This window comes from Podarcis liolepis (genome assembly GCF_965112155.1).
Source record: "Podarcis liolepis genome assembly, chromosome: 5".
In the NCBI taxonomy this organism is placed as follows: Eukaryota; Metazoa; Chordata; class Lepidosauria; order Squamata; family Lacertidae; genus Podarcis; species Podarcis liolepis.
This window is the reverse complement of record NC_139556.1, coordinates 20,732,782-20,747,632: the sequence shown is the minus strand read 5'-3', so window position 1 is coordinate 20,747,632 and position 14,851 is coordinate 20,732,782. Positions and strand designations below refer to the sequence as shown.

Here is a 14,851-nt window from a genome sequence, read left to right as displayed (position 1 = left end):
CTGATTTTAGCTATGCTAGTGCTAACATAGTTTGAATATGTAGCTCAAATCATGTTCTTACTTGCAATGAAAATAAAGCACCATCTATTTCACACTGCAAGTCTTCATTCCATTTAGCCTTCAACCTACACAGACTGTGACAAACTTTGGATAAAACATTTTTATTTCCACATAAAACTGTGTTTTTGTTTTTTCAAAATTAGTAAGATGTTTCAAATACATTTACATTTCTGATGATTTGGCCATATTATTATTTTTTTAAAAAAGAGGTGTTTAATTCCTGTATTAGTAACTATTTCACTATGAGATACAGATTATCACATAGAAATCTAATTCATACTGTCAGGAAACTGACATCAGAGCAACAGGAGAAGGAGAGGCTCTCCGATTCTGCAGGAGAAGGTACCAGCACCAGGGGGAGACGCAGCTTGATAGAGGGGGAAGGAAATCAGCATAACACCAAGGATCCAGGAGAGCAAATGGGGGAAGAGGGGGAAGGGCTCCGGGATTCTTCCCTGGACATCAATGAGGAGAGCACTGGTCCTCCACTACCCACGCCCTCCCTGCGCAGGAGACTCCCGCGCAATGAGAGGCGGAGACAACTGGGTGTGAAACAGCTTTTATGCTGGGAAAGGTTTAAGAAACGCCCACAGACAGATTCTGCTAGCGACTGAGGCAGCCACGCTGAGATGGGCTGTGCAGTCAAGACGGTTTAACCCAGGCAGTTAAGCTCCCAAACGGGGACAGTTTACGCACGAGTAACTCCAAACCACCACACATACATAATAAGGTTACCACATTTTTTTCAGTGAATCCGGGGACACTTTTCAGCTTCAATGGATTTTGTATGGGGACTGATTTGTAAATCTGGGAACTGTCCCCGGGAAACGGGGATGTCTGGTAACCTTAAATTATACCATATATTTAAATTCTCATCACATAATCAAGTGAATCTCAGCAATAATATGAGGATTATAATTTTACTCTTTTTTTAGGGGGGGGGGTACTTCTGGACTCTTTAAGTTGCATGTTAACTTCATTTCCATGTAGCATCATTTCAGAGGCCTGATTCTTTCATTGTTATGAAGGGGCATGAAGATGTGAGGTATAGAAATACGTAAGATGCTTTTCTACTCATCCTTTTTCTAATCACCCCTGCCAGTGTATAAAACTGATTTGTGAGTTTATGTGCTCACCATTAGCAGGGTTTGCAGTAGTTTGCAAAGCTTGGTGCTTGGCTTATTAACGTGGTGAGCAGTCCCCGTGGCTTCATATGAATCTGAACAGAAAATGTCACCTGCTAAACATAAAATCTGAAACGATTCTTGCAACATTTTGCAGTGCAGCTAATCATGCCCCAGTGGGCCTGGTTCACGTGAAGCAAACCCACTGGGAGCAAAAGCTCAAAGCATTTTTCATTGTCAAGGCAGCTGTGCTTCCATATGGTTCTTGAAAACATGCCTACGCTATGCCTGTGTTCAGTCTACGGCTATCATTTGTACCAAGTGCTGAGGTAGAATCGATAAAGAAAGAGGCCTTTAATGAATTTTAGGAGCACCCCCAAAACATTGGCACGCTCCTGAAGTATTTGATTATCTGGAAACTTAATTATCTATTTTCTGATTTAAATTAAAGAGAGGCAGTAACTCAAACTTAACCAACATTTTAATGATAACATGATTCCTCACTTCGGGTTAATTAAAGCTCAGCGGCAATTAGGATGTGGTGCTGTATATCACCAAGCTTGGAGCATGAATATTTTCATTACAGGAAGGAATTTGTGTTTTGTTTCATGGTAACATAGAATACATTAAAATGTGCTTGTACTTGGTTCTTGAAAACAAACATAAATTGCTTGTACATATCGTTTAGTCACATGGCGGCACACCTATAATCAGCTGTTTTGATATAATATACAGAGATGGAGCACTTTAAATAGCCGTTCGTGCTTTAAAACAGTTTGTAATGGATATTGCTCTTTTATAGGGATTGATAATCCGGTTCTTAAATTGCCACCCAAAATGTTGCCTGGAGAGAAATGCAAAGCAAAATGTGCGTGTGTGTTTCTTAGGCAAAAAGTCTGAGGAATTTGAAAGGAAAGGTTCTGATTAAGCTAGCACAGTTCTCAGAGGGCTTTTCACAGGTCTCAACCTTAAAAAAAAGACGAGCAAAGAAAAGATCAGGGCCAACATGTAAATTGCAATTCAGAGCAACTCCAAGTGAAAAAGAAGTAGGGGGAAGTTCAGAGGTTTGAGCTGGCCAAACATGAAAGTGATTAAAACACTGTAGTTTTTCTCTTCTCTTTGTGAACTTTATTTAGGGACATGGACTGATGCAGCTTGTTCCTCCCTCTACTTTCCAGCATCACAGTGTATCCCTATATCACAAAGTTTGGCTGGTAATACATCACAATGTTGAAAAGCTGATATCGCCCAGCCCAAGTCTCCTCTTTTCCAGGCTAAACACACACAACTCCCTCAACCATTCCTCATATGGCTTGATTCAGACTCTTGATAATCTTGGTTGCCCTTCTCTGCACACATTCCAGCTTTTTCAGTATCCTTAAATTGTGGTGCCCAGAACTGGACACAGTATTCCAGGTGTGCTCTGACCAAGAGAGAACAGAGAAGTTAGTACTATCACTTCCCTTGATCGGGACTCTATACATCTGTTGATGCAGCCTAGAATAATATTAGCTTTTTTTTTTTTACTGCTGCATCACACTGTTGACTCATGCTAAGCTTATGGTCAATTAAGACCCCTAGATCCTTTTAACACATACTACTGGTAACACATACTACTGGTAGATCTTGTGCAGCTGGTTCTTCCTGGCCATAGAAAATCATCGTTTCTGAGAGCACTGTTGCATCATGTAACATTGATCATTTGGGATAAAGCAGATATTTTTTCCTAGGGGGCTGGATAGTAAATGCTTTCAGGAAGCTCAAGATAAAGGAATAAAAAGTGTGCCTATTCAGAGCTGTCTTAGACTGAGGACCATCACGTTATCCCTGTTGTTCAAGTCTTGTTCTTCTCCATCAACCTCATGCTGGAATTAATTACTTCCAGTTTATAAAGCTTAATTATATTTCATTTACTTTGTCAAGTGGGATATCTATGGTATCTTCTTGGAATTGAGAGGGCAGCGAATAGAAGGAGGTCTGATTATTATTTTACCCCTTCCGGTTTCCTGCTCTGAGTGGTGGTTAGGAATGGGAACTGGAATCACTTCAGAGTTTTTGTTGATGGTTTGGCGCATCTGATAAAAGGTTGCTGCCACACACAGAGTCAGAGACGTCATTTGGCTGGCTACTAACAAGGCAAAACAATACAGATAAATGATTTGCTACTTGCTGCAAGTCTTTTGCTTATCAGTTCTTCTTCACAGAACCATCCTGGGGCTTCAGTGATTTCCAATTATTTAGGTCCCTAATAAAGGCCTGCTGCACAGGGCCACACACGCTGCCTACCTGCAAACTGTTTGAGGTGAAATCAGCCGGGGCTCAGCTGAATGAATGCCTTTCTATCTACAGATATAGATTTGCAGATTGCACAACTAGATTTTTTCATAACCCCTGAAAATGTTGCATGCCCACAGCCAGTTTTCCACCATGCAAATTGGCTCTGAGTAGGAGCAAAAATTAATGTAGAAAGCCAAACTCATGGAATCATAGAATTGGAAGGAACCTGCTCCTTTCCCCTGCCAATCAAATCATATTAGCGTTTTGGCATTGGCAGAGGGTGTCCAGAGAGTTTTACAGTGTGTGTGTGTGTGTGTGTGTGTGTGTGTGTGTGTGTGTGTGTATGCATGCACATGCATGCATGCAGAAGGGTTCAGCAGTCTCTTGGGTAGTCACACTGATTTTTAGTTAGGATTAGCAATTGAGGAAGCAGAACCAATGAGGGCTTTACCTGCTACTGTTGCCTCTGCCAGTGCTTCCTCCTAACCCTTTCACGATGCAGAGAGAGAGAGAGAAGAAATGAGAGGTGTCACTGGGTTCTGCCATAGACATTATTCCCACTGGGGTCATGTATGACTATACGTGCACCTGTTCCTACAATAAATGGCACACGGGCTAAATTTCCCCACTAGTAATCCTGGGATTTGCAGTCAAATCTGAGTCTGTGGTGGAAAAATACTGTGTTCCATGTGCCTTTGGGAAAGCCCGCCTCCACTGCTGTCGCCTCCACCACCTCCCTTGTAAGGTTCATATTTTATCTTAAGGCAAGCAGAGGAGGAGGAGATAGCAGTGGTAGCCACTTCACAGTAATTATTTGAATGTTCAAACAGAACACCATGAAAACTCCGAGATCTTTTGCGATTAGTAGAAAGGCAATCACCCATTCCTAATACCAGCACTTTAAAAATTGTACTGGGTGGGGGTGGAATTGGCAAGAAAAAGACCTGTTACTAACCCCTGGCTATTTTGAACCAATTGAATTTTCTCATAGTAGAATATAGAGTGCATTAAAGTTCTTGAGCTTTGAAGTTACTCTTACTAACTTCCTGTATGGGCTGTCATAATTAAAAAACCAATTTATACTGAGAAAAGGCACTTTTGGGCTACTGTCATTACCTGTGAACCCAAGATAAGTACTGGGACTTGCAGCATACCCAGACCACATGCTCTGCCTGTGGTATTTTTTTGGGTGTGTGTGTAATGTCCCAATAAGGGGCACTGCCAAATCCCATACCAACTGGGCCTCCCACAATGAACATCTGCATCATATCTGGCTTGAGTTTTAATTCATTCACCCATATCTTGTCTTTTCACTGATGTAAGGCACCTGTTGAGCGCTTCCTTTGTCTCATCTGGCTCCATTGAAAAGGAGAAACGGGAGAAAAGGAGTAACAGAACAGAGCTTACCGATAGCACTTCTCACCAAATCTCCAGACAATTTCTCAGAGCAGTTTCATGTTGATATTAAACACAAAATTAAAAGGAGATGTTTAACATTGCAATGTGAAATATTTTTTATTTCTTACAACTTGGAAACATTATTTTCCTTTCCTTAGAGAACATGAGCCAGGACCAAAATGGGTTCCAAGTGTGCTTAATGAGGTTGAATGTGATTCTTCTTCTTCTTCTTCTTCTTCGTCTTCTTCCTCTTCTTCTTCTTCTTCTTCTTCTATTTTATAAGATCTGTACCTCAGTAGTTGGAATATAGGTGGTAACCATGAAGTCATCATTGTCTTTAAAAAATGAATAAATGATACTGAAGTTGGTTCCTAGTTCCTTATTCAACAAAAAGCTGTGTGAATAGCCTAAATGGTTTATTTGACCCAGCACCACAAAATATGTATTATAATACCCCAGATCATGCCGTTCCATCGTCTGAGAACTCTCTCCTTTGAGATGCGCCATCATTCTGTGGGACATCATTCTATTTTCAAACTATTGACGTATAGATTGTGTCAAAAAACAACAACACGCTTACTCAACACAACTGGTACCAATTCACCATTGGGGTGGCACGACTCAGGAATTATTAAAAGTGAGTGCAAGGAACCATTGATTAAAATTTCGATAGTACAATTTGAAAAATTGTTTCAAGGCCAAAGTTCAGTCCACCACCCCTGTTCTAATTGGTTGATTGAAAATTCACTCCCTAGTTCCAGTATCCTCCCTGCCCCCACTGGCATCTGAAAGGATTGATCCCTTTATACACCAGCACCAATCCTTAATTCTAGCCACCAAGTGTAAAAAGTATATGTGGGGGGGGGGGAATACTTACTTAATTGAGCTAAAATCCATGTGCTGTAAATTAATATTTTGTAGGTTCATAGGATTGGAAGGGACCACAAAGGTCAGCTGACCCAGGGGTCAGGGTAGCTGGAGGTCAGTCCTGCACAAACATAGTCCCCCTCCCCCCAAAAAACAGCACTTCAGTTTTGCTTCCCTTTTTTGATTGTAGCACCTGAGCTTGATGAGGCATGTGACCCTCACCTGTTCTGAGCCTACTCAGGCTTCAGGAATCACACACCTCCTCCCAGAGTTAATGAACCCCACCTGGCCAGCTTATGAGCTGGGCTGTGGGCCCTTGCCTGCCTCAGCCTCCTAAAGTGTCCCTTCTGCTGCTTCCTATGCATCAGAGCCTGCCGTGTTCATGGAGCCAGGGGCCCCTCTGGCTCTGGAGATGGGTCCTGCTGCTCGGGTTCCTGTGCCCTGACCCCCATCCCCTTGCCTGTTACTCTGTGAGTATTTCCTACACCAACTTCTGCTTCCCCATCCTCAGCTTGTGTGCTACACCCCTCGCCAGGATTCTCTTCCTCCTCTCTAACATCCTGCCAGTTCATGACATTTCATCACTTTGGATATTTTTCCCTGTGGTGTCAAATTAGTGAAAGGTGTTGTTTTTTATGGGAACTTCTGTCTACTGCCACATGCTAAAGTGGAGTTTTAATGCTATTGTGGTGGCAGGAATGGTTGGATTCTGTGTGTTGTTTCCTTTTCACAGTTTCCCTAATTTGTGCACTGTAGGTGGAATGGTGCACAGAAAGGGGTGACTAGCCTTTTCTTTTTCTAGTATCCTTCTATTTTCTATATGCATTGAAGTTTCCAAAATACCGATACCAGTCCATGTTTATATCTGTGTGTTCCATGATAATTGCAGGTGTTGGGATGGGGAATGATGCATTCATATTTTAGTGAACTAGGTATACAGAATGTTTCAAATCTATTTTATGTGAGTGGTAAGTTCAATAGCCCCCCAAAATAGAATAATAAATTAGAATAATTTATTTCTCTCTAGGTAGGTGGAAACAGTTGGTCCTCTGTGTTCATACTGCTGTCATTAATAAAATGTTAGCATTTCAAAAAATAGGAAAGAGTAATGTCTTCTTCTTTTTTTACTTTTTCTGAATCTTGCCATAGTACTTACATGGTGAAAAGCATTTATTAGAATTAATGTTTGCTATTGTTGGTTCCTACCTTCAAGAAGGTCCCTATTGCAGCTGCCATTAGGACAGTAAGCTGCGGAAGAGGGTGTAAAAAAACCGGGATTTTTTCATTTATGTAACCCCCCTTCATTGTGTTCCCCTAACTTTGAAACATTGTTTTCTAAAACTGGCTGCTTAGAAAATGTTTGGTCTCATATATATAAAATCAGTGGGCTTGAAACAACATAAAGATTCTTGCTTATGCATTATGTAAAGCAAGGGTAACCAATATGGCAGTCTCCAGGTGATGCTGGACTAAAGCTTCCATCATCCCTCACCACTGACTGGGAGTAGCAGGAGCTGAAGTACAGTCTCATCTAAAGGAACCAAGTTGGCTACCCCTGAACTAAATTGTGCTTGTATCAGCCATGTGGAATAATCTTCCCTTGGAAATAAGAACATGCACTGACAGCTTAGTGTTTGGCACAACGCTGTTTCGCTTACCCAACGCAGGTTTAGCCTCAACAGTGCTGTCACCTTTTACTTCCAGCCGAAATTGTGTCTTGGCAACGTTTGTAATGAAGAAGTGTTCATTTTTACCCATGATAGGGTGACTGTTTTCCTTCCTTCCTTCTGGCAGGCTGGTGTTTGCGAAGCTAAAGCTCTTAATGATAGCCATAGAGTACAAGTCGGAACAACGGGAAAGCAGGTAAGTCATTGTCGACAAAACCATTTTCCTAAGGCACCTTTGATAACTTGGCCCGCTTATATTTCTTCCTTCCTTCCCTTGAATGGATCTTCATACCTATGGAAACATTCCAAATCTCACTCATTGTGGCATCGCTGCACCAGCTCACATAACCCAACCAAATGGCTGCACCATCTCTCTTCTGACTGAGACTCCCATGAGGATGGTTGAAAGGAACAGTGATTTAATTTCTGTTGCTAAACGCGCTCTCTCTCTCTCTCTCTTTTTCCCCGCCCCAAATGCACTGCATATTTAGGAACCAAGGGTAGCAACCCTTCAGATGTTACTGAACTACAGTTCCCATAATCCCTCACCATTGGCCATGCTCTAATCCACAACATCTGGAGGGATCAGTTTTTCTACCCCTGCATAAAATGCTGCAAAAAAGAACCCCAATCTCGATGCAATCGTACATATAATTGCATCAACTTTGTTCTTTTGTTTTGGTTTGCGGTGTTTGTCAGTGTTTATCAGTATTGCAAAAGGTTCTTTTCTTTGAACTAATTCTACAGATGGTTCCGATTAGTCCTTGTAAATACACAGCTACTATAGATGTGTGTATAGTTATCAGTGAAAATAATTTATTGTAAAGATTACATGTAGCTCCATGCTAACTATTGCATAATTCACTTTGAAAGTGTCTCTTCCGACACAGTTAAACAGATTATTGAGGCCGAGGGGGACCTTGCCAAACATTTGTTTCTTAATGCTATCCAGTGATCATTTGTTCCATTGGCTCAGCTTCGTTTTTTCCATCTTCACCTTTGCAGTCCTCTTGCCTTACTTGCCCATAAGGCTTTTCAATACCACTGTCCATGGGGGACTGTAGATGCCAATGAGTTTCTTCCAAGCCAGGCTGAGAGAAGAACATCAAGGGCTTATAGAAGCCCGCCTCAAATGAGAGGCAAGCTTTTAAGACCCCTTGATTCTTTCTCTGCTCGAAGTGATATCCAGATGGGAGAAGAATTGCCAGCTTTCCTGACTGGCAAATGCTGTTTACAGCCTAAGCAAAGCCTTTACCAGACAAGGATTATGGGTGTGTTGGTCTCCAAAGTTGCCCCCCTGCCACTGTGAGCACATTTATGTGGAGAAGAGGCATACAAATAGAATGATTGAATAAATACATAATGGAGCTAGGTTGCTCCACTACCTTTCATAGGGCCAGTTTTATGAGTTGCAGGGGTGAAATCAGAGGGTGGTAACCAAAAGCTGTCCCCACATGGACAACTGCAGCATTTCCACACACCCCAAGCCCCAGGAAAAATTACCTAAGTTATCCCCCTTGGAATTTGAATAATTTCCTAGTTAAGTTGGGGAGGGGGGAACGCTATGGAAAGCTCACCTGTCTCAACCCACAATATATTGTATACAAAAGATTGTGGTGTAATCATGTCAGGTGTAGTGTTGGGATTGGTAAAATCATGGGTTTCCACATTGCTTACAGCAATGTAAACAAATAAAGATGAGGGCAACACAGAAGGAAGGAAAGAACAGGACTGAAACTATGAGAATGTGTTTGCCGCACTTGTTGGAAATGAATGTGAATGGAAGGTGACCTTTCAAACATTCATAAAGCTAAAGATGAGTGCAAAGTAAGGGAGTTCGGTTTTCTAAACAGCCCTGATTGGGTCTGATAAAGACAGCTTACCAGTTGAACTAAACTGTGCTTTCTGATAAGGTTTTACAGTGGGAATTTATTGCGCTCTTTGTTATTTCACCTGTGCACCAACCTCTCCTAGGTTCAGGGTGAACCTAGGCCAGTCATTCATTGGAAAGGAACCATCCAAAATTTGTCACACTTCCTTGGCATTTTAAACAGACAACCCACCCACCCACCCAGGAATTATTGATCTCCTACTTGGTGTCTTACCAGTTTTGCTTTTGGGTGACCTAAGTACTCTCTGAAAACACAGATTCAGCACTCTTTGTTATACTAATGTTTGGAGCAAAAACATGCACGTTTGGTCCTACGTATCTCCTGTAACACTCTCCCGACAAGTGATATGTAGAAAGGGTGTATGTGATCCCAGATGTTTGTTTTATGTTGTCAAATACTAATCTCTGTTTATTTCAAAGGGTTCCCATTTTCAAACATTCACAAACTTGAAAGTTGTTCCAGTTTCAAAATAAATATTGCCATTGAGAAGCCCCACGATGTATTTGCAAACATAAGGTCTATGCTTGATTTTGAGCAGAGTTGTTCATTAGTAGTCGAGCTGACTGTGGCTTTGCTCCCAATAATGGCATTGCTGCAGCTTTCCTGCACAATGCGGTGATGAAGTTGGTGCTGTGTGGGTTCACCAGCAGAGTCAATCTGACGCTTCTGCTGGAGAACCTGCACATCTCTGCTCCTGTCCTGTCCTGTCCAGGTGACAGGACGATGCCTCTGCCCTGCCACCCCAGCTGCTACAATATCCAATACCACATTCTCAACAATTGCTGTCATACATTACTTCGCACATCATTCAATAATTCCTGCTCTGAATATTCACAGTAATTTCCTTTGTTGCCATTTACTAACATTTGCATCAAATGTACATTTCCCACATCCTTTCTTTAGTAACACACTGGGCACTCTCTTCTTTTGAGTTAACCAGAGTGGTTTTCATGATTTTCAAAGGAAACTGGAACAAATCTTTCATCACAAAAGACAAAAAATATATATATCAAGAGCATCCTCTTGGAAATTAAGGCTAGGGTACAAAGAGCTACCTGAAGGTATACCCAAGGATTTGGGCATTTCATTGATCTTTTAAGCTTGTTTTTAAGGGAGTTTTGTGAGAATTTTAGCAGGGAATTCTTGCATAGGTGAGCATCCTGAGTTTGGGTGAATGGAACTGAGGATGGCACAGCCTGAAAGGAGCAGGCTATACCCCCAGTTTCTCCTGCCCCAAAGTTCCCGAAACATACGTTGGAGGTGGCTGCAGCAGCAGGCATTCCCAGCCCATGGCGAAGCTTCTTTTCCCATTCTAGTTAGTAGCCTAGGAAATGCCAACAATAATTTATGGCCAGTTGTGTGAACCATTAAACCAGCTCTCTGGTGACCAATGCCTTGGCATACCCTAACATTTATCAGCTGAGTAATATTAATAGAATCATTATCTGTGGTATACATATTGATTCTCCCCCTGCTCCCAATCCCACCACAGTCACTAGTATTGTGCTTCTAGACCAGAGTGTGTCACCTTCTGGTATCTCACAAGCTTAATTCAGTGGAACTTGATTGCAGGAGTATACATTTAGGGATGAGTGTTAGTATTTGATTGAAAAGGGGACTTCCAGGTGACTCTTCAGTTTAGGTCAGCTGGACCCACATTGCTGAGCTTCCCAACTGGATGGGTTCAGTTTGCTTCTTGTCTTCCTTGAGGCTCAAGGACACCATCATTTGCAACCCAACGCAGAACTGAAACATCTAATCTAAGAGCCCTGCAGAGGGAAAGTTAATCAAGCAACTAGATATTTCAGTACCCTACTAAAAACACGGTTTCCTTCCTCAAATACAACTTTGACAGTGTCTCCCCCACCCCAAACACTTTTCCTCTTTTTTTTGCAAAAGAAAGTAAGAATGGAAAGAGAATCAACACCCTTCTCTCATACACCCCATGTTTACTCCTCCGTTGAACTTTCTCCCTGTCTCTCCATTTTGTCCTCATTCTCAGCAGAAAAACCTTTTTTTCATTGAAAAAAGAAGTGCAAAACATGTTGCAGCCTGTGGAGGACTTGAAATAAAAGGGTTTTTTTGCCTTTGTTTTGGTGTCAGTTGATTTCTTACCAAAGTGTTTGATTTGCATTTTTTTTCTTGTCGTTTGCAGAAGCCGAAAGCGGTATGCCCTCTTCGTTACCTTTCCTTCCAACCTCAGCCCTACCTTCACTCCTCCTAACTTCAGGACTAACCCCTTGCCAAGAGTACAGGAAGATAACACCTTTGTCTATCTTTCTCTCCATATATATACACGTAAATATATGTATATACACGTCCAAGTGTGCATACATATATATATATATGTATCTCTATATATGAGCCCCCCCCACAGTTTCAAAGAGGAGAGAGAACTTTATAGCAACAGTTTGTTTCTTCGTTGGTTCTTGTGACTCTCGCATTAACTTCTTTGCAGGAATATACCTATATCTATATATATATACATGCACACATGTGGGTATATATACAAATGAAATTTTGATTCCAGGCTTCTATATTAAGATGCCAGAGGTGCCTAAGATTATTACAGTAGGAGAACTGCCTCTCCTGTTCCGTACTCTCCCCACCCCCTGTTTTATGTACTTCCCTTATGTTGCCACAGTGTCTGCTCCCTGTCTATTAACCTCTGCACTGCCCCATTGTCTTTGTCGTATTCACACCTTTGCTGAGAGATCCCTTGAGTCCTCCTTCAGCATCCCTGTTGTACACACAGTATTATTTCCATGTCCTAAAGTTTCACCTTCCATTAACAAAGTACAAATGTGTTGATTTTTCTTTTTGTTTACATTTTAAAGTTTGGGATGTATAACATTCAGTCGGGTTAATTGAGAACACGGCGTCACACAGAGAAACAACTATATTGTTTTATCCATGCACAGTGGATGGCTCTTTGTCCTACATGTTCATATTCATACCAACATGGGAGAGGCCATTTACTGGGACCTTTGAATGAGTTGGCTAATTTCTCCACACTTTGCACTGGCATGTTTTGCATACTACTTTTGTGGGCCGATATTCAGTGCCCCATCTCGAGCTTACATGCCATCCTGCTGTTTTGGATCTGAAATAAGTAAGGCATGAACTACCAAATCCCTTTTACTTCTCTATTGCTTCACTAGCCTGCACTTCCGAGGGTGCCCACTGGGACCTCCTCAACCTTGACATATTTTCATTGCTTCTTGCACTGCATACCCCAACCTTAGTTCTTCCTCCTTCTTCTTCCCTTCCTCTCCCTCCTGCTCCTGTTTTCGTTACATCATTCTGTGTAGTTTGTAACATTCTTTCTTTTTAGTTCTTATATCCTGTGGATTTGGAGTAGATATGCGAAAAAGAGAGGTGGCTTCCTGTCAGTTTGGCATTATTCATATGATCCAACTGCAGAGAAGTTACTGCAACACTTGGCATCTTCAAGGATCTGCAGTTGTTGCACCTCTTAATATGGCTTCTTGTTTACCAGTAATGTTAACCTCGTGGTAAAGGCATGCTTGGCAGTGTGAGGAAAGTGTGTGTGGTTTAAAAAGTGCACCGACTTGCTCCCAGAATAGAACAGCTTCGTGCTGCCTTAACGTTCATTTGTCTGCATTATGTGGCTAACCCAATTGATGACCATGAACAATTTGAATGTTTGAGAACACATTGTGTTCGACACCGTTTTACTTGAAACACATTCTTGCTAAAGGAGCAGGTGATGTAGTCTATTGGCAGTTGACATTCTTAGCAAGGACTTTTACTCCCTGGGAGCAACTCTTGCGATTGTCTGCTTTGGTGTTAATGGAGCTTCCGTATTCTGTAATTTTATGGAGCTGCCTTGTTGTCTGCATTCTCTACAGTGTCTACAGTGAATTCCCCCCCCCCTATGTATATATAAAGATGTGGAATCTGTATTAAAATTAGTCAGAGAAGCCCCAAAGAAAGAAGCAGTAGGTGGGAGACACGCAGCTCCCCAAAGAGATGTGTGTGCATGCCTCCCACACTGTTCTGCAAAAAACCGTGAGGGTAAGGGTAAAAAAGAAAACAAAAGCACACCTAGAATTCCCAATTGCTTTAAGGACCACAGTTTAAGGAGCTGTTTGCCACATTACAAGCAGGCCTTATCATGGACCAATAGGCACAGCCCATGGACCAACAAATACTTAAAAAGACAACCAATAGCAGCGGTGTTTTGACTTTGTGATAAACCTAATCAAGAACATCCCATGTCTATTAAATTAAATACAGCAATTGCAATATGATGGTGAATAATATATTTTGTTGTGATCTTAAATTGCCTGGGGAATGGTACAGCACACCTACCTTATAATGGAAGTTACTTGTACTTTTTTTTTTTTGGTTACCCATCCCATCAAAAGTTTGCTCGCTGTTCTATACAAGAGCTCAGAACATATGCACACAGGAATTGTGTGTCTTGGTGTGCATTTGGGCGTAGTAGACATTTTCTACTGACATGGAGCCAGGAGTTGGTCTTTAGCTGGAGATGCCAACTCTTTATGCAAATATATTTACTACTACTGCTACTACTACTAGCTGTCTGATATCCAGAAGTTTGGCAGGAATTGCTTTCCCCAACACTCTTTTTTTTTAATGATACATATGATCTTGCTCTAGAAAACTTGAGAAACTTACTTGGGACTCCCTGTGGTCTCTTGTCCTGGCACCATTCAGGGCTACACGCTCTTAGCTTTCCTGCTCTTCGGTGCCAAATTGATATTGGTGGTTTTCTATTTCGTGGGAAGCTGCATTTGTCAGCAGCAGATTTAGAACCTAATATATAGTTTCAAATTTGAATAGTCTGATGTAAAGACTGAGCAGATGTTTCAGTATTTAACATTTTCCAAGTTCTCGATCAGTTTCCTGCCCACTTCCAGTATATAGTACACTTAGGCATAAATCCTATGCAACAGACCTGGTGGTATGTTCAATTGAGCTAATCAGGGCTTATGTCTGAGAAGGCATGCATAGGATCACACTTTCTAAGGCTTATACACACATAATTGGCAATAAATCTCAGTAGACAAAATGGGCGCTTCTTCTGATTACACATAGATACAGTTGCTTTAGTCCAGGGGTAACCAACGTCATGCCTGTCAGATGTTAGTGGGCCACACCTTCTAGAACACACCTTCTGCCAAATGTTCTAAAAAAGAAGGCCCAGCGACAATGGGGCAAGCAGATGAGGATGTTCCACAAGTCTGACAAGGTGACTGAAAAAGCCTGTTCATTATAATTGCTTACAGAATGGTAGAAGAATGGAGAGAAGGGCCTCCAAGGTTGACTTAAGTATTTGGCTAGGTACATATAAGTGGGTATCTCTGTCCCAGACCATTTAAAGTCTTAAAGATTCTGACTAACGCTTTGAATTAGGCTCAGCAAAAAAATGGCAACTAGTGGAGATGATATAACACCAAAGTAATATGCGCTTTACACTTTGCTCGGACAAAATGCTCCAGTCCAGTTGATGTATCAGAGCACTTCTGAGTGCCCTCCTGTCAGATGTACAAGAGCCTCAGCCCTGTATACCTGAAGG

General features: G+C 41.7%; 1 protein-coding gene across 15 annotated transcripts in view; it reads left to right on the top strand.

Annotated features, from left to right (window-relative positions):
* KCNMA1 (potassium calcium-activated channel subfamily M alpha 1) overlaps nucleotides 1-14,851 on the top strand; it is a 557,989-nt gene that overhangs the window by 399,492 nt on the left and 143,646 nt on the right. For 9 of the 15 annotated variants that reach the window (XM_083502377.1, XM_083502379.1, XM_083502380.1 and 6 more), the window contains exons 16-17: nucleotides 7,521-7,589; nucleotides 11,441-11,452. In XM_083502377.1, coding sequence (XP_083358503.1) covers nucleotides 7,521-7,589; nucleotides 11,441-11,452 — 81 coding nt within the window. The remainder of the gene's footprint in view (nucleotides 1-7,520; nucleotides 7,590-11,440; nucleotides 11,453-14,851) is intronic. The other 6 variants (XM_083502375.1, XM_083502381.1, XM_083502385.1 and 3 more) reach the window with 1 other exon arrangement.